The sequence below is a fragment of the Amblyomma mixtum genome, chromosome 5 (assembly GCF_055824585.1).
Source record: "Amblyomma mixtum isolate Tamu chromosome 5, ASM5582458v1, whole genome shotgun sequence".
In the NCBI taxonomy this organism is placed as follows: domain Eukaryota; kingdom Metazoa; phylum Arthropoda; class Arachnida; order Ixodida; family Ixodidae; genus Amblyomma; species Amblyomma mixtum.
The window spans coordinates 189,630,697-189,649,450 of record NC_143016.1 but is presented as its reverse complement, the minus strand read 5'-3'; the positions used below and the strand labels follow the sequence as shown (position 1 = coordinate 189,649,450).

Below are 18,754 nucleotides of genomic sequence, written 5' to 3'. Positions count from 1 at the left end.
GACCTTGAAGTGAGATCACATGATGTGACGTTACGTGATGACGTCACACTGGCTGCAGATGGGGCCTCATATCGCACCGTCGGACGTCGCCCGGCGGAGGCCTCCACGCTTCAGTTCACGCCGTCGCGCGCGACGCGGCGGCGGCGCCACCATCGCTGCATCATGTGATATGTGACGTCATGCCAGGGATGAGGCGGCGCGCGCCCACCGTCGCGTCAGTCTCTGTGCTCGCAACCGCGCCAGCGTCTTTGCGCTGGGCGTGTATGCGGTCAAGATGCCTCCAAACGCTAAGGACATGCTTCACATCCACTGGGCTTAACCTTGATAAGCCTCCAATTTTTTATGCCTGGCTTTTCGCGTTTAGACGTTTTGGCAGGCTAGTTGGTTATGAAGCATCATTTGCATCGTTGGTTATGAAGCTCAGTTTGCGCTGTTCACTTCGTGATGCGTGGTTTTTGTTTCTTTGGTTTGTCACTACATTGCTGGCACTTCCACGTGCCTTTGTGTCGTATCACTGGGGGCATCTCTGATTTGCCAGGCATGTGGAGCTTTGTGAGTCAAGAAAATGAATAGAAATCCCTGCACTTCCTGGGGGAAGAACATTGGGAGTTCATTTGAGGTTCTCAAGTACTGTCTGGCTTACTTTATTATTGTTTTGTTTTCGCTTCTCTTTAATAAATCACAGTTAAGTTCCCTAGGCATTTCATTTTTCATTTTGTAGCGTGAACAAGAGGACGGATGATGTTTCTTGTACTTAGTTGCTTGCTTCCAGTTGGGGGTTAATTTTGCATTGCCACAAGAGTGAAAAAATAACACAGCCTGTCTACCTCTTGCAGGACCACCACGACTACTACAACACCACATTTTATGAGGACCCAGCCACAGTGCGAAGCCTCTGGACTGACCTGGACGCATTGCCCAGCGAACACGTCATCACCCACGACATGCTGTCTGTGTCACACCGACGGGCTGCCGTAAGTTGCTCCTCGGAGGAGAGGAAACATCATTTGCAGGGCATTGTTGTTGACACCTTAGCTTAAGGTTGGCGCTGTTCAGGCAGTTTGCTATTAACATTGCAGAACTCTCTTTATAATTCCACTAAATGTTAGTGAAATTCACTTCATTGTACACAGAAGCAATGATCTCAGTTGTTTCTGCAATTTCTTTTTATGGCTGGAAAACCAGGTACTATAGTAAGCAGTCGTAACTGTTTACAGTGATTCCGCCTTTGCTGGGCTGACCCAATAAAACTCGGGAATATTGTGTCAAACTTCTCCAGATAGATTGCTTTGGAATTGGACTGGCATTGTGTGTCAGTTATTGCAGCCAGAGATAAACTTGGTTGGTGCCGCCATTTCTAAATGAAAAGGTCCATTGAATCTCACTTCTAATGAATGCCATCATGAGACGTTCATTACGTTGAAACTTTGTAGTTGGTGCACCAATGGCAAAACTAATTTGGACTTTCATGGTGTGTCTTTTATGCAGTATCTGCAAGCCATCATTTGTGTTAAGAAGTTTTTATAATACACATCTTCGAGTTCACATTAATGTTTATTTCTTTAAAGATAGGGCACTGACCATGCACTTTACAACATGCTGCAATGTGTTAAGTGTATGTCAGCCGTTCGAGCAGTGTTGGTATAAGAAAGAGAACACTTGGGGTCTTTAACTTCTTCAGGGTCTTATGACAATCTGACCTTGTCATGGGTGTGTCGCTACTTTCTAAATGGCTTTTGACGAACTGTGCTCGTCCTATGGTGTTTTTACATTTGAAACATTGATGGCAGCACTGTAAACAGTTCTTTCATCCACGCTTTTATTGAATAAGATTTTTCACACTAGATGGTAGAAGGCATTCCTTGTGTATTGAGGCTCACCCTGTTAGCGTGAGATTTTCCCGTGCTTTTGTATGAACACGACATCATCCATGTGGCGTTATAGTAGGGAAGAGTGTTATTCGTCGCATGATGATAGCGTAAGTGATGAGGATGTCAACTTTTGAGTTTTATGCTTCACGTGAAGAAAGTAGTGATCAGACTGCAACGGCAAGAACATCTGCCAGGAAACGAGCGTCTGGTGTAGGTGATCCAAGACCATGTGTGGAGTGCCGTGTTTAGAGCGTTGCCGCACCATTGGTGGTCTCCAGTAGTTTAGAGAGAACCAAGAGACGAACAGTGCATTTTGTGTACTGCTAATCAAAGTCAGCCCTTTCTCTCTGGAGTTCCAAGAGTGGGGTATGCATAATGGCTAGCAAAGCATTATTTTCAGCTATCAAATGTTTTCACAAATACTTTTGTTTTTTAACGTGTTACAGTCCAACCTCGTTATAACGAAGTCGCATTTTGCGCGGAAATTCGTTCGTTATATCCAATATTCGTTATAAAAGTATGCACTCAAATTCCCGCAGAAAAGGTCGCTAATAAGCCCAAGTAAAGAGTACTTTAAGATGGACAGCACAGGGTTGAAAAAATGCACTATTTTTGTATTTAACGCGTGGTATAAGTGTATGAAACCTCGCCTTACATTTCGTACTGGAAAGCAAGAGCGAACTCACAAATCGGGATGCATGGCCAGGTGCAAAAACTGATTTATTTAAAAAACGACGTAATCTCCGTTTGGCGGCACTTCACACTATTTGACAGGTTATATTTCTCGACGAAATCAACACAGAGCAGTGCTTTCCCGATGTCAGCTGATTTGGCCACAGGTAGGTTCTCGAGGTACCCCCTCAACTTCCTGGCCATGTCAGCGGCCTCGGCGCTGCTGAGAGCTCGCACTTCGCCATCTTCACATGCATTGCTGTTTCTAGCATCATCTGCAGAAACCACCTGATCAGCAATTTCTTGGTCGGTCAGTTCGGGCGCCACAGAAAAGTTGTCATCTGCACAGATAAATTCCTAGAACGTAACGTTCGGAACCGCCAGCTGACGCCATGTCGTCTCGCCGAAATTGTCCGCTTGCCTCCCAGTTGCATGCGGAAGCTTTCTGCCTACTTCTCGCAGTTCTCGGCGCCAACGGCTGCTTCTTCGCCAGACAAGACGTGGCAAACAATCCGATGGCGGTCATTAAATCGCTGCAGCCAGCCACTGCTTGCATGAAAGTCATTGTGGCCTCTGACTGAAGTGAGACTTCTCGCCTTCATTTGAAGGACGGCACCAGACACAGGCAGGTTACGCGCTATAACGTCCTTGAGCCATGCAAACAAGTCATCTTCAACATCCTGTCTTGCTGTCATTCTTCACAGTGCCTGCAGAGTGGGCGTTTTCAATCTTTGCCTTGCGCTCAAGATAACCATCTTATCTAGATAGATGAGTGCTAGGCAAAACACCGAAGTCCGTGGCAATGACTTTTCCTTGCGCCCGCTGTCAACTGCCCTGAATATCTTTATCTTCGTTTCAAGCGAAACTGCTGTTTGTTAAGACGCGTTCCGCGAGGGCGTCTACAGATTGAACTGCAGAGGTAGCGCGCGCGGGTCGGAAATTGCGACGGCGGGGGTGGCCGGGGAGCGGGCGTCGCTTCGATCACGTGCTAGGCAGCCGTTGATGCTAGATTCATTCGCTCTCCCTAGATGGCGTCGCGTGCGGAAGCGCGGGTGATTCAAACACATTTTAGGTGCGCGCGCTTCAAAAGATCAAAATTTAGCGTGTTTTGAGATTTTTCCTGCTTGTTTGCGCATTTTGAGCCCCGTGAATACAAAAACTGCTTCGTTATAACCGATACAGTGTCAAATTTTGAATTTTTCCTTTCGTTATACAGATAGAACTCCCTTAGAAATAAAGCATGTCCAACCAAACTTTTCTTTCACTTCGTTATATCCGATAATTCGTTGTATCCGTGTTTGTTATAACGAGGTTCGACTGTATTGAAGCATTTTGTGTCATAAAGAAAAGAGCCATTTTGGTACCTGTTTCTTTTTTTAATGAGCCCTTAAGGAGTAAAGAGACACTTCGGACAGGTCCAGCCATTTTTTGTTCTCAGTTAAATTCGACTGTGTGGCTAAATGTGGCTTTTTTGGCGTTCATTCAGCAACAGAAGGTGTATTCACTGCTGAGAAGTTTTTGAGTTTGCCCACCGCAGTGGCTCAGGGGTTGTGGCCTTCGGCTGCTGACCCGAAAGACGCGGGTTCAGTGCCAGCCACGGTGGCCGAATTTCGATGGAGGCGAAATGCTAGAGGTCCGTGTGCTGTGCGATGTCAGTGCGCGTCAAAGAACCCCAGGTGGTCGAAATTTCCGGAGCCCTTCACTACGGCGTCCGGCATGGCCTGAGTCGCTGTGGGACGTTAAACCCCAACAAACAAGTTTTGAGTTTGAAGTGAAATGCAGTTACAACCCAATTTAATGAAGTGAAAAGCAGCCACAAATTATTACATTAAATCATTAAATATAGCCTTTTTATTGTTACAGTGCTGTAATCAATTAATGTAAATTGGCCAACTTGAATATTTCCTCAGTGTCCCTCTCAGAGAACCTAGGTTTGGTTTATGGGGTTTAAAATCCCAAAGCAACTCAGGCTATGAGGGACGCCGTAGTGAAGGGCTCCGGAAATTTCGACCACCTGGGGTTCTTTAATGTGCACTGACATTGCACTGTACACGGGCCTCTAGAATTTCGCCTCCTTCGAAATTCGCCGAAGCCGCGTCTTTTGGGTCAGCAGCCGAGTGAAAGAACCTAGGTTTTGGATGTGGCACAATGTAAAGTGTGCAGCTTTGCATTGTCAAAGTATTTCAAAATAAACTGAGACATAGCAAAAATGCAGAAATCGACTGACACGATCATTGGGTTTTTGTTCCCTCCCTGTAACGACCCTCATTTGAGGGTTAACAGTATGACCAAATAAATAAATAAATAAATAAATGTCATTTAAATTTTTTGTTGACCACAAAGTTTGTTGCCAACTTTGGCACTGCATGCAATAGGATACCGTTTCTTGCCTATGTGTAGGCTTCTTTGCAGCGAATTTGTTATTTACTCGAAAGGAGTTGAACGTGATAAATGAATGCAGTAAGTGGGACTGCCAGGTGTTGCCAGTTGTTATAAGTGGTTTAGGCAGAAGAAGAAGGATAAACTTCATTCTTGAATGCCTCTCAATGGGAGTAGTAGTTGGGGTTGCTCCGCACTTTTTTTCTTCTAGTCCAGGGCCCCCAGGGAGGCAGCCGCCATGCAAGCGCAGTTTGTGAAAGTGAGCCAGTCCTCCAGAGCTGTGCTATTCGAGGCCGCCTCCTACCTGCTCTGATGTTGGACATTTGTGTGAAAGCGCTGCCGGGTTATGTTGGCAGGCCCACGGGGTGTCCACTAGTATAGCCCTGTCCCGACACACGCAGTAGAGAGTTTCCAGCTTTGGAGTTTTGCTGTTTGTGATGAATAAGCACATCCCAACTTTTCCTTTTTTTCTTTGTTTCTTGTAGACTGTCAACTTGAGCTTTGACTTCCCGTTCTATGGCCACCCAGTGCGAAACATCACCATTGCTACCGGAGGTGAGTGGGTCTCCTCCTTTGAACACTGTTTGCAGCGTGCATGTGCAGTATGTTGGCTGCGTGGCCAACGGAGGGCTCGTCAGAGCAGCCGCGGAGAGGGGTGGAAAAGTGTGCGGTCGAGTCTTCTTTGTGCGGTGTGCTCCACCGGGCTGTTGGGTGGCGCCTCTGTTGAGAAGGAGGCAGTGTTTCTTTTAAAAGGACAACCTCACACTCCGACAGAAATATATTCTGTGGCTCCTTCTTGTAATGTCGATGTTCGTTTGTCACCCAAAGACTTATTCAGTGGTGAGAAAATTGATTTAAAAATGGAACAGGATCTGCAACAACAGCACTGAAAAGCGCCTCATGATGGTTATTTGGAAGTGAATGGCAGTGTAGCCTATCCTCCAGGGTCCGCGCACAAAGAACTGTCCTGCCATCACCGCAGCGTGCTTGCGAAAACAACCGGTGGTAGCGACACGTTTGTAATAATGTTTCGTTAATTTGAACTTCAGCCGCCGCGGTGCCTAAGTATTTGCTGCTCGGCTGCTGACCCGAAGTTCGCGGGTTTGATTCCGGCCGTGGCCGTCGCATTTTGATGGAGGTGAAATGCTAGAGGCCCATGTACTGTGCGATGTCAGTGCACGTTAAAGAACCCCAGGTGGTCGAAATTTCCGGAGCCCTCCACTACGGCGTCTCTCATAGCCTTAGTCGCTTTGGGACGTTAAACCTACCAACCAAACCAATTCGAACTTCAAGATACAGTCGAACCTCGTTATAACAAACACGGATACAACGAATTATCGGATATAACGAAGTGAAAGAAAAGTTTGGTTGGACATGCTTTATTTCTGAGGGAGTTCTATCTGTATAACGAAAGGAAAAATTCAAAATTTGACACTGTATCGGTTATAACGAAGCAGTTTTTGTATTCACGGGGCTCAAAATGCGCAAACAAGCAGGAAAAGTCTCAAAACACGCTAAATTTTGATCTTTTGAAGCACGCACACCTAAAATGTGTTTGAATCACCCGCGCTTCCGCACGCGACGCCATCTAGGGAGAGCGAATGAATCTAGCATCAACGGCTGCCTAGCACGTGACTGGCACGTGATCGAAGCGACGCCCGCTCCCCGGCCACCCCCGCCGTCGCAATTTCCGACCCGCGCGCGCTATCTCTGCAGTTCAATCTGTAGACGCCGTCGCGGAACGCGTCTTAACAAACAGCAGTTTCGCTTGAAACGAAGATAAAGATATTCAGGGCAGTTGACAGCGGGCGCAAGGAAAAGTCATTGCCACGGACTTCGGTGTTTTGCCTAGCACTCTTATCTATCTAGATAAGATGGTTATCTTGAGCGCAAGGCAAAGATTGAAAACGCCCACTCTGCAGGCGCTGTGAAGAATGACAGCAAGACAGGATGTTGAAGATGACTTGTTTGCATGGTTCAAGGACGTTATAGCGCGTAACCTGCCTGTGTCTGGTGCCGTCCTTCAAATGAAGGCGAGAAGTCTCACTTCAGTCAGAGGCCACAATGACTTTCATGCAAGCAGTGGCTGGCTGCAGCGATTTAATGACCGCCATCGGATTGTTTGCCACGTCTTGTCTGGCGAAGAAGCAGCCGTTGGCGCCGAGAACTGCAAGAAGTAGGCAGAAAGCTTCCGCATGCAACTGGGAGGCAAGCAGACAATTTCGGCGAGACGACATGGCGTCAGCTGGCGGTTCCGAATGTTACGTTCGAGGAATTCATCTGTGCAGATGACAACTTGGCTGTGGCGCCCGAACTGACCGACCAAGAAATTGCTGATCAGGTGGTTTCTGCGGATGATGCTAGAAACAGCGATGCATGTGAAGATGGCGAAGTGCGAGCTCTCAGCAGCGCCGAGGCCGCTGACATGGCCAGGAAGTTGAGGGGGTACCTCGAGAACCTACCTGTGGCCAAATCAGCTGACATCGGGAAAGCGCTGCTCTGTGTGTTGATTTAGTCGACAAATATAACCTGTCAAATAGTGTGAAGTGCCGCCAAACGGAGATTACGTCGTTTTTTAAATAAATCAGTTTTTGCACCTGTCCATGCATCCCGATTTGTGAGTTCGCTCTTGCTTTCCAGTACGAAATGTAAGGCGAGGTTTCATACGCTTATACCACGCGTTAAATACAAAAATAGTGCATTTTTTCAACCCTGTGCTGTCCATCTTAAAGTACTCTTTACTTGGGCTTATTAGCGACCTTTTCTGCGGGAATTTGAGTGCATACTTTTATAACGAATATTGGATATAACGAACAAATTTCCGCGCAAAATGCAACTTCGTTATAACGAGGTTGGACTGTACCGGAAAAAAATGTTCAAGTCATGTGAAAGTTTGACTTATCGAATAACCATGATAACACTAGCAAGAACTGCTTGCATCATGGTTGATTTATTTGGCGATAGACTGGGCAATACTTTCTTGCGTTTGAGATGAGAGCAGTTCTGCAATGACTATTTTTAGCAGTGGAGCTTCACTGCTTTGCGCACGTTGGAAACGGCAGCATCGTGTGTGAGAAGGCTGCACTGCACAAACTGTGAACCGCCCGTGACTGAGGAGCGCAGAGTTTCAGCACACTGGAAGAAGGGAGATTCACACGGATGGAAATGCTCAGTGTTGCCGAAGTAGCAGGGAAAGAAAAAAGGGGGGGCGAGCATAGAAAAAACTAGGGATGCATTAATTGATGCCTGAAGCAGCTCGCAGCTGGGCTCGGTTGGCTGGCTGATGAGGGCTGGTGCGAAGCTCAGGGCAGCAAAACTGAAAATTATGCGGTGCATCTCATTTTAAACCATCCAAAAAACACACCACAGAAAAGTGAACACAGGACAGAGGCTGTTTTTTGGATGGTTTAAGATGAACCAATACCAGCTCGCACAGTTGTCAGCCTTGCGGTGTGTATGCTCTTGGAGACGGGGCCATAAGTTCGTCATCACGCTTGCCCGTTGTGAACACATCAGCGGTGCACGAGTGACTATGCAGCATGGAATTCAGGTTTAAGTAGGGCTATGCATGCCATTGCTGGCCACATATCTGAACACAGCCTCCCTTCGGGAACCCGTTCGGATTAACCGGTGCGAGACCCAAAGCATCTGAATTTGCCAGTGTCCAATGCCACAGATTTACATGGGTGTTGGCTGGGACCGCGCCACCACTTCAAATTATGCAGATTTTTGAATTAATGGGGTTCAACTTGACGAGCTTGGGCTTTTCGACCTTTTCCCGCTTATCGAAGCTCCGTGTCTAATGAAAGTAGTCTCTTTTTCATTACAACATGATAGCCTATTGGTACAGGCCATCTTTAGTATGTCCTTAGTGTCCCTTCAACGTTGTGGCCTTTTGTCGCATGCTCAAAGGGGAACGTTTGAAGGGCTGCACCTGTGCGTGATGCATCTGCCAGCCTATCTGAAGTGAGGATGTGTCCTTTCCCCTGGCAGGCTTCCTGTTCACAGGCTACATGCTGCATGTGTGGCTGGCAGCGACACAGTTCATCGCACCCCTGATGGCCAACTTCGAGACCGTCTCCAGCAACGAGTCGTCCATCAAGTATGTGGACAACGGTGAGTGGCAGCAGTGAACTGTGCCCAGGATGTGCGCCAGTCATCAAGACGGAAGGCAGAGTCATTGCGCATTGGTAACTTGCGATTGAGGCCGCCAACAGAGCATAGCTGTGGATTGTGGCTTTGGGTACTAATGTACAGATCTCTTGAAGTGGGTGGTGAGAAAAGCGAGGTAGTTGCTGGAACAAGAAGTTAACACGTCAGTAGATATTCTAACATAGCATCATTTCAAATGATCTGATCTTGCTTCAATGTGGGGTAGTTATTTATTTCCAGTACCTTGGTGGCCCAAAACTCGGCATTAGCCTAGGGGAGAAATTAATGCTGAAAGAAATTAATGCGGAAGAAATTAACAAGCTCGGTTAATGCTGAGACATAAAAGTTTCTTTTTTAATGCAGAATGCGCAGTTAATACAAAAAGTGAGCTCTGGCATTGGTGAGAACATATTCTAAAAAAACTAGAGTGCGTGACAAAGCAAAAATTGGTGGCAAAAATATAACTCGGCAGTGATCATTCGCAGGAAGAGATCCAAGTGCTGTGACGTGTTATCAACGATCAGAACACAAGTAAAGATGCTGGAAAGGATGATGAGTCTTTCGTGCTGTAAGAATATGTAGAGTCGTGCTGATGCTGCACCAATGCGGGAGCATCCAGATTATGTTCAAAGGAATTCATGTTGCAAGCCAGTAGATGCCGTCGTTTAGTTTCTCGCAGAGACGGCCAAGTGTGCCAAGTGCATGTGTCACTGTTGCTGCTGACACATTAGTGCTTTATTGTGCTGTCAGCTTCAGCTCACCCAGCAAGCAGTTTGCAGCTGGAGTACCTATCCGCGTTGCTGTCAGCATGTCACGACCACCATAAAAGAATGTAACGATTTCTCGAAGGCCAGGCAGTTTTTGTGAAGGTTTTACCATATCTATGCAAACCAGTGCATAATTACGTAGGGAGTAAATAAATTGAGTAACACTAGTAGTGCAGGTCTGAGGTTGTCACGTGGACACGAGTTCGATCCGGGCCGCAGTGGTCACATTTTGATGGAGGCAAAATGCTTGAGGCTGATGTACTGTGTGATGTGAGTGCATGTTGAAGAAACCTAGGTGGTCGAAATTATTCCAGAGCCCCCCACTGCGGCATCTCTCATAGCCTGAACTGCTTTGGGACTTTACATCTCATAAAACCAAAATAAGCCAGGTTCCTTTCAGGAAGCCCTGTTTTGTTTTTGGCAGTTGTGGGGATATGCATCTTTAAACATCTGGGTCATGCTGCCAGGGACAGCTTGGAGCACAAAGTACAAGGTTGGACAGCTGCTGCTGCAGCTTAGCTTTCAGGTAAAAAACTGATCTGATAGCTTTCAGATAAAAATACTGTCAACACTACTAATTTCCCATTGATGAACACCACAAATTTAAAAAGAAAGAACATTCCCCTGTGCTTTCTTGGGTTTCAGTGACTGTTGGCTTTATTCATGTGTCTGTTTATTCATGTGTTGTGGCAGGCCAAGTGGGTGAGGGAACAAACGTGGGTTAATGACATCCTAGTCGAAATCAAGAGGAAGAAATGGGCTTGGGCAGGGCATGTAATGCGAAGGCAAAGTAACCGCTGGTCCTTAACGGCAACGGAGGGGATTCCAAGAGAAGGCAAGCGTAGCAGGGGGCGGCAGAAAGTTGGGTGGGTGGATGAGATTAAGAAGTTTGCGGGGATACACGGTGGCCGCAGCTGGCAGAGGACAGGGTTAATTGTAGAGACATGGGAGGAACCTATGCCCTGCAGTGGGCGTAGTCAGGCTGATGATAATGATGATGTTGTAATGAGCCCCTCAATTCCCTGTCATTGTGTGTAAGAGAGGGTGATATCTGTCTCTGTCAGGAAATGTCATATAAATGCGTGCAAGAGCAACACTTTTCTTCCAGATTCAAGAGCCAGTTTTCAGGGGAGGCTTATGTATGCAATATGCGAAGTTTTTATTTATTTATTTATTTTTTTAAGAAGAACTACACACCAATTAGGGAATGAGCGGCATATATTCTGCACTCAGTTGTCGTCACTCACCGAGTCTTGCAGCTCTGGGCTGATGCTGTGCTCATAGTTGTCTTCAGTGCCATCCAAACTATTTGAGATCCTGGTCACCTTGAAACTGCGGGATGCAATGTCCGTTGACGCAGAGCTCGCAGACAAGATCCAGGCAAGCACAGTCATGACCTGTGCAAGCAACTTTCAATTTAAAGCCAGCCATTTAGCTGTGAAAGGTCCACTGAAGAGAAATCTGAACTTGTTTTTTTACCGCAGGAACTTGATCTACGCATTCCGAGCGTCCTTCGAAACTTCGAATTATTGTCCTGTGTGGCTGAGTTCCCTAATTTAAATCGGATTAAATGTCCTGGCACCCGTCTTCTTTCGAACTCACTGCTGACAGTAGGAGGAGTCAACCAGCGCGTGAAGTGGCTTTCGGCCAGTCCCATGTTGGCTTGCTGCTCTCCCATTGACGGAGTGATACATAGTGATTGGCGAAAGCAAGGAGTCCACACATATTTTTATTTCCATTGGCCTAATTTGCAGCTGTGTAGTCTCTGACTAGACCTATTTATTCATGAAAATGTAAAAAAAAAAAAAGTAAAAGCGAAAGCGAAGCTGCCACACAACTGCCTGAAAGGCACTCCACGCATTGGTTGGCCCTTCCTACTGTCGGCGCAGAGTTCAAAAAAGGTGGTAGCCAAGCCGTTTAATCCGATTTAAATGAGGGAAATCAGCCGCACAGGGCAATAAGTTGAAGTTTCTAAGAATGCTCAGAGCGTGCAGATCGATTTCCGGCGGTAAAAAGACGAGTTCAGAGTGGAAAGGTTGAATGTGGCTCTTACAAGGATGTTTTTGTTTTTTTGTTATTTTCTCCGGGAAAACAGTATGTGACCTGTACATGGGTGCTGCCCTTAAATGCATTAGTATGGTATGTGGAGTCGCCACTCACTGCTGGGCTCAGCTACTTTGCATGGTGTAAGAATGGTGTTGTTGTTTTCTTTGCTTGACTTTGCAACCTTTGCTTGCAGGGACATCCTTTGTGGTGGAGTGGCATCAGGTTGTGCTCCAGGACAAGCCCAACGGTGAGACTGGTGCCTTGCCTTGGGGGAAAAGATGTGGGCTGGGAAAGAAAACAAGCCAAGGTAGTCCTTCGGCATAGATGTCAGGTGAATGCAGGGCTCCTTCGAACGACCCAAAAAAGATGAGCCTCGCATCACAGGGTCATAGAAAAAGAACCTAGTTCTCCACACTGCAAAAATAGGATAAGATGGCATTCACAGTATAATGAAATAATAGGGAACTTTTAAATAAGTTCTGTGACATCAATGGCATCTTAACTTTACTCTCTTTTGTTGCTTTTATGCTTATAGGAAACAAACTTAGACCCCCAGCATATGAGTGTGTTCAACCTTTTGCAATCTGGAACATTTATCCACTTTGCAGCCTTTCCAGTCTGAAACTATTACGCCAATTTTTAGCACCGCGGAAGAAAACAACAGCTCTGCAGGAACACCTCAGGGAATATTTATTTTTTTGTTTTTTTATGTGCCCAAGTGTTCCAACAATATTTGGGCAGCGTGTGGCTTAAAAAGTGCATCATGCATAGGGAGGAACACGCACGCAATTAAACCACAGAAAAGTTGTTGGGTGGTATTTAGACATGAGTTCAGGTCCTCCTTTTCGGTGGAGATAGGGGTCCGTTTGGGTGCGACACGTTGCAGGAGGAAGATGAGACATAGGCGAACTTCTTCGCAGAAATGTACAGGTTTGTTTATTTACAAACTATTTACACTTATTATACATCGACTAGGGTGGTCGCTAGCAACAGGAATGATCGGGAGCGTCAGGCCAGAGCTCGCCCCTACAAAGCTCTGTCCTGCCTGACCGACCTAACTTGTGCTACGCGTAGCGACTCCTTGTTCCTCGGAACGTGGCCAGCGCAAAGCTACACCCTGTCCGTCTCTCACGACTCCGACTCTCCACCAAGAGCCCTCTGCCCAAGTCTCCCCTTTTGGTGCCAAAACACCTCCCTAAATCCGTTTCCCCAGCATTCTGGGGACCAATTTAGCGACCAATAAGAGATGAGCTTCTTAGATCGGAGCATTTTCTCTCCAGTTGAACAGACCAATGACACGCCGGTACCCACGAGCTTGTTTGCTCATGAGGACCGCATGCCTATCAAGAAGCCGATCGTGCTTTTGCGCTTTTCTAGAAACTAAGAAAACACACTGACAAGACAACAAAATACACAAAAGCACAACTTCCACCAGCTGTGGCTCCAAACACAGATGCAGGGTGGCATCTGAGCCCTCTGGCCAGAAGCAGAGCAAGCACCGCTCAGTACTCGCCATCCAGCACCACGACCGTTCGCAAGTGCACCCAGCTGGGTGCACTTGCGAATTAGGGACCGCGCAGGGTTAAGAAGTGTGCAATCTTCCTCCACGACTGAGAGCAAGCAAGCAGCCTCTTGGATGGCATTGCTGTCATAGTGAGAACTAAAAGGTTGATTAGAGGCTTGAGCAGCCACATGTCAGAATAACCCTCCACGAATTGCAAAACATGTTACTGCAGCTGTCAGAGCCGTATTTGTTAGTTCGAAACTTTAGCGCCCACTCTTGTTTTTGGGAAAGTGAAAAAAGTGATACTAGAGGCCAAATTACAGAGGATTTTATTCTGTGCAGTAAAGTAGGGAAACGCATGTACTGCTCTCTGAGCTCAGGAAAATTGAGCAGTCTTTCAGTTCACCCTTTGTTTTTGTCAATTCTAAATGCGACGTTCTCAATAACTCCCAGGGAGGCGATCACCTGCCTGGTTACAATCATCTTAACATCCTCGTCGTCAGTCTCGCCAAACAAACCACAACGTTGGAAGCTCCACCTAGCTGACTGGCTGCTGTTTGAATCTGAAGCCAGCCTCGAAAAAGTATTATCAAGAAATCTCAGTGGAGATGAACGAAAAATTTTCGGCTTGCATTATTGCTTTGGTGCGCTCAGCTATCCCACAGTCCTCGGGACTTGTGCGACGACAAGGTTTGGTCAAAAGAATGGAAAGAAGCAAAAAAGGAACAAAATAAACCCTTGGGAATTTTTCATAAATACCCAGCACACTTGAACCTTGTAAATTTTTGAAAAGGCCAGAGCTAAAGCTGAGTACATTTGTCGTGATGCCAGCACAGCCTCTTAGCAGAGTTATGTCCCATCCACAGAGAGCCAAATCATATCGAAAAAGAAAAAGTGGGAGTAGGTTCAAAAATTAAATGACAGGTACTCCTCTTTCACTGCTCCTCTTTTGACAGCCCCTGTTATAGCAAAGTATAGAAGGGCAAGCAGACATTTTGGATTAACATTTCTTCTAACTTTCTAGTTGCTTGCATTACACAGCCTCATTTCTAAAGTGTAAAAAACAGCCAAAAGACAAAGACTTCAGACAAGTGGCAGCAGCTAACGAGCCTTACAATAATTTATAATCGCACTTCCAAAAATTCATGGCGTACTGACTGCTGGAAAACAGATTGAGCCATTTGCTGATGAAATGAATTATGAAATGTTGGCTCATCTCTCCAAAGTTTCTTTGGAGGAGAAATTCTAGAGGCCCGTGTACTGTGCGATGTCAGTGCACGTTAAGGAACCCCAGGTGGTCGAAATTTTCGGAGCCCTCTACTACGGCGTCTCTCATAGCCTCAGTCGCTTTGGGACGTTAAACCCCATAAACCAATAAGCCAACCATCATCTCTCCAAAGGTGCATTGGCACACTTTTAAAAGTTTTTTGATAAAATGCAGGTACAGTAAAAGCTCGTTAATCCAAATTCAAGGAACCAGAAAAAATGCTTTAACTATGCAAAGTTCAAATTATTGAATGACCTCCGAAAAGCAGACAGTAACCGCTTGTATCATGGTTAATTTATTACATGAAAGACTGAGCAATAGGGGATATTCAAAATTCCGCAAGTGCGCTTTCTCACATAACTATGTTGCCAAAAACGAAATGGCCGACTTCGCTATAAAGAAACTACGTGGGCTAGAGGGCAGACGCTAAAGGTATGGACAGAATGTCAGAAACGTATTTGGGAAGAATCAAACAAAAAAAGACGCCCAGGCTTAGCTTGGTTAAGCCAAGAATGCGTTGCATATTGCGCGGTCTTTTTGCGCGAGGTATTGCTTGGCGGCACTCGATTTTCTCGGCAGCCGTGACGTATGGATGGATGGATGGATGGATGGATGGATGGATGGATGGATGGATAGGAGCGCGTCCTTTGAAATGGGGCGGTTTTTTATTCTATATTTTTTCTCTTTTTTTTTTCTTGTTGACTGTGTTTGCAGTTCTCACCAAGAATCGCCATCATCTTTACCTATGGTTTTTCCTCCGGCTGTCGTGATGTCACGTCACGTGGTTTGGTGGCTGCCCGGCCGCGCCCAAGGGCTGAACTGAGTGATTGCAATATGCTACGCATAAAAACTAGTCTTTCTTGCTTTGTTTCAGCTAGAAACGCATGGTCAGCCATCTTGCTTTGGGCAACATTGCTATGTGGGAAAGCGTAGTTGCGGAATTTTGAATATCCCCTATGGTCGCCTGTTTTCCAGATGAGAACTGTGCAACAGTGACTTAAGTCTTTTGAACCCAAGTTTGGCTAGTGCGGGTTACGCCATGATGTGAAAACCTGATGTGCAGTCAGTATGTTTTCTTTGCTCTCTAGCCAGCTGAGAGATGATAGCATGGACCAGCAGGGCCATGCTGATGGCTCAGAGTGTTGCTTGCCGTTACTGTTATTGATGGTTGTGGCAGTCATAGGAATCACTGCGTAGTGTTCCCCGCCTCGGTGTCTTTACTGTTGGTCATGTTGTTGGTTGCAGGGGGCAACTACACCTTCCAGGCTGTGCTGCACAAGAGTGGGGACATTGTCTTCGTCTACAAAGATGTGAGTGAGGCTCCGGTGGGGAGTGGCCTGGGAGGGCAGCCTCTCTCAGGTGGCTGTGCCTGGGCCAGCCGGTACGATGAGTGCTGGTCAGGTATTGTTTCACTTCACTGCAGAGAGCAGCAAAGATTGAATGCTTAGTGCTTAATGGTGGTACTCTCAGATCATGAATGGCAGTTCACCAGTATCCCTCAGGAGAAAAGTATACGACAGGTGTATCTTACCGGTGCTCACCTATGGGGCAGAAACGTGGAGGCTAACAAGGAGGGTTAAGCCTAAGTTAAGGACAACGCAGCGAGCTATGGAAAGAAAAAATGATAGGTGCAACGTTAAGAGATCGGAAGCGGCCAGAGTGGGTGAGAGAACAAACGTTGCAATCAAGGGGAAGAAATGGGCTTGGGCAGGGCATGTAATGCGAAGGCAAGATAACCGATGGTCCTTAAGGGTAACGGAGTGGATTCCAAGAGAAAGCAAGCGTAGCAGGGGGCGGCAGGAAGTTAGGTGGGCAGATGAGATTAAGAAGTTTGTGGGGATATGGCAGCCGCTGCTGGCAAAGGACACGGTTAATTGGAGAGATATGGGGGGAAGCCTTTGCCTGCAGTGGGCGTAGTCAGGCTGCTGATAATGATATTTGAAGTGTGGCTGCTGAGGATGAAATTGGGAGTTCCACCCTCAGGCCTGCATTTTAGTGGAGTGGGCTTGACTCTTACCTTAGTGTTGGAAATAATTTATCTAGTAAGTTACTTTAGTATTACATAGTGGATTAATACCAACGGAGCTAAATGCATGGGCTGTTCTTATTATGTACATTTCAAACAGAAATGCAGTGGAGCTCTGCTGTTATGCTTTTCAAAAAGAAATCTGTAGTGGCCGAATACAGGATGTAAAAAAAAGAAATGTGCTTTGCTGTCTGCTGCCGTTTTATTATTTCTGCTAAGTGCTACATGCTTGTGTGTAATTAGCAAGGCCGTGTGGCTCTCATGATCATTCTTGACCCAAGCACCCTGCGATAGGGCTCTCTGTCCACTTGTGGCTGTGGGTGGAAGGGAGGCCGAGGGGAGAGCACCTATGAGCTGGTCGGACTGTGTAATAATGACTTTGCCAGAGATCACAGCCAGTGCTCTTCTTCTTTTTGTCAAGCGTCAAGACAGTTTACTTTCTGGACATCAGTGCAGTGTGGTCTTGAAAACGGCCAGTGTTGGCACCACCCGCAGTTATTTTCTCGACCTTCTATAGCTTGTAGAAGCTCCTTTTTCACTGAGAGTAGCCAACTTTTTCTTAGAACGCGGTGATGTGTCGGCACAGGCCCACTTTGGTTTGTCTTCGGTGTCCCTTTTTGAGGAGTGCCCTCGTTGAGACAGGAAGGCCCAAAGGCATGCATCGGTGGCATGTTGGCATGCTGAAAGACAGCAGTGCCTATGCTATGAGGTTTTAGAGTGTCCACAGTTGCGGGGACGAAATAACTGCCTGCATGGAATTGGCCGTGCTTTGTCTTGCTGGGAATTTTGCTGAGTGTTTGTCCTGCCCCACCCAGCTCCCCATGGCCGTGACTGAGATCCCCGACCGGAGCCACCCCGTCAAAGTGGGCATCTCAGACGCCTACATGTTTGACCGCATGGTCTTCTGTGAGTAGCAGTCACTGGCTCGGCATGCATTGGTGCGAAGCAGAGCTGCTTTTCTCCAGGAGCCCTTTGAAGGGACATTCTGTTTTTGTCTTTGTGAGGCACAGGTGCTGTAGTGGCAACGGTGTGTGATTACTGGCATTCATTACAAGGGCTGTAGCTTTAAAAGGAATATAGTGGAATCTCAGTGGTACGTATGTCACGGGGTTGCAAAATATATTTGTATTGTCCAAAATTAACAATCCGTATGCAGAAACATGGGAAGTGCATTCATGCAGATCTGTTTACTGCTGACGAGAATTATTTGCGGCCTACTCACGGTGCATGCAGCATGACTGCTGGTTGCGACGTCTGTGCTGTACAGGCTGTGCGCCACCGCTCACTTGCAGCGGCAGTGATCGCTAACTCGCAGTGCATACAATGTGACTGGTGATTGCAGTGTTGACCATGTGCGGGCTGCGTGCTGCTGCTTCACTGCTCGCAGCATTGATGATGTGCAGGCAGCTCAACGGTGAAGTTGCAGCTCGTGCGTTCGTATCATCAGTAAGGGCGCGGGAGGGTGTTCAGAACGTCTCCATAATTTTGCACATTGCGCAGAATGCACTTCGGACAGGAAATTTTTCGGATTCACATCATCCCGAAATTTATATCAACAGTGATTGTATCATCGAGATTCTGCTGCAAGAATAAAACTGGCGTGCCTGTAGTAACTGACAACGATGTAGTCAGGCTGTTGGTGCAGAGCAGAGCACTGTAGAATATGTCCCCTTCTCAGGTAATGGCAAAAGTGCTTCTGGGTATGTGAGGGTGTGACGTGGTTGGAATGCTGTACCAACTGTGCCAAGCAGCACCAAACCTGCTCTGTGCTGCTACAAAGGGGAAGTTTCTACAGTGGAACCTGGGTGTATCGAACACAAAGAAGATGGCGAAATAGACTGATATGTCGGTAATTTGATATTAGGCCTGTGTGAATAATGGTTTTTGGTTTGAAGTGAATTTGAAGTTATTAGCAATTTCCTTCAAATAATTTTGAAGTGAATGTTTCTAATACTTCTGACACTCAAAAAAGGTTAACCAGCTCTAGGGTTCCTTCAGCCTTTCAGTATTTGTGTGTCTTGTCTTTAGGTCGGTTGTTTAGTAGTACTGTGAGACGGGAGACAGAGCGCA

General features: G+C 46.6%; 1 protein-coding gene across 2 annotated transcripts in view; it reads left to right on the top strand.

The window, feature by feature from the left end:
• Positions 1–18,754, top strand: part of l(1)G0289 (plexin domain containing lethal (1) G0289) — a 73,839-nt gene that overhangs the window by 16,955 nt on the left and 38,130 nt on the right. For both annotated transcript variants that reach the window (XM_089546502.1, XM_089546501.1), the window contains exons 3-8: positions 837–974; positions 5,408–5,477; positions 8,916–9,038; positions 12,081–12,134; positions 15,904–15,968; positions 17,500–17,590. In XM_089546502.1, coding sequence (XP_089402628.1) covers positions 837–974; positions 5,408–5,477; positions 8,916–9,038; positions 12,081–12,134; positions 15,904–15,968; positions 17,500–17,590 — 541 coding nt within the window. The remainder of the gene's footprint in view (positions 1–836; positions 975–5,407; positions 5,478–8,915; positions 9,039–12,080; positions 12,135–15,903; positions 15,969–17,499; positions 17,591–18,754) is intronic.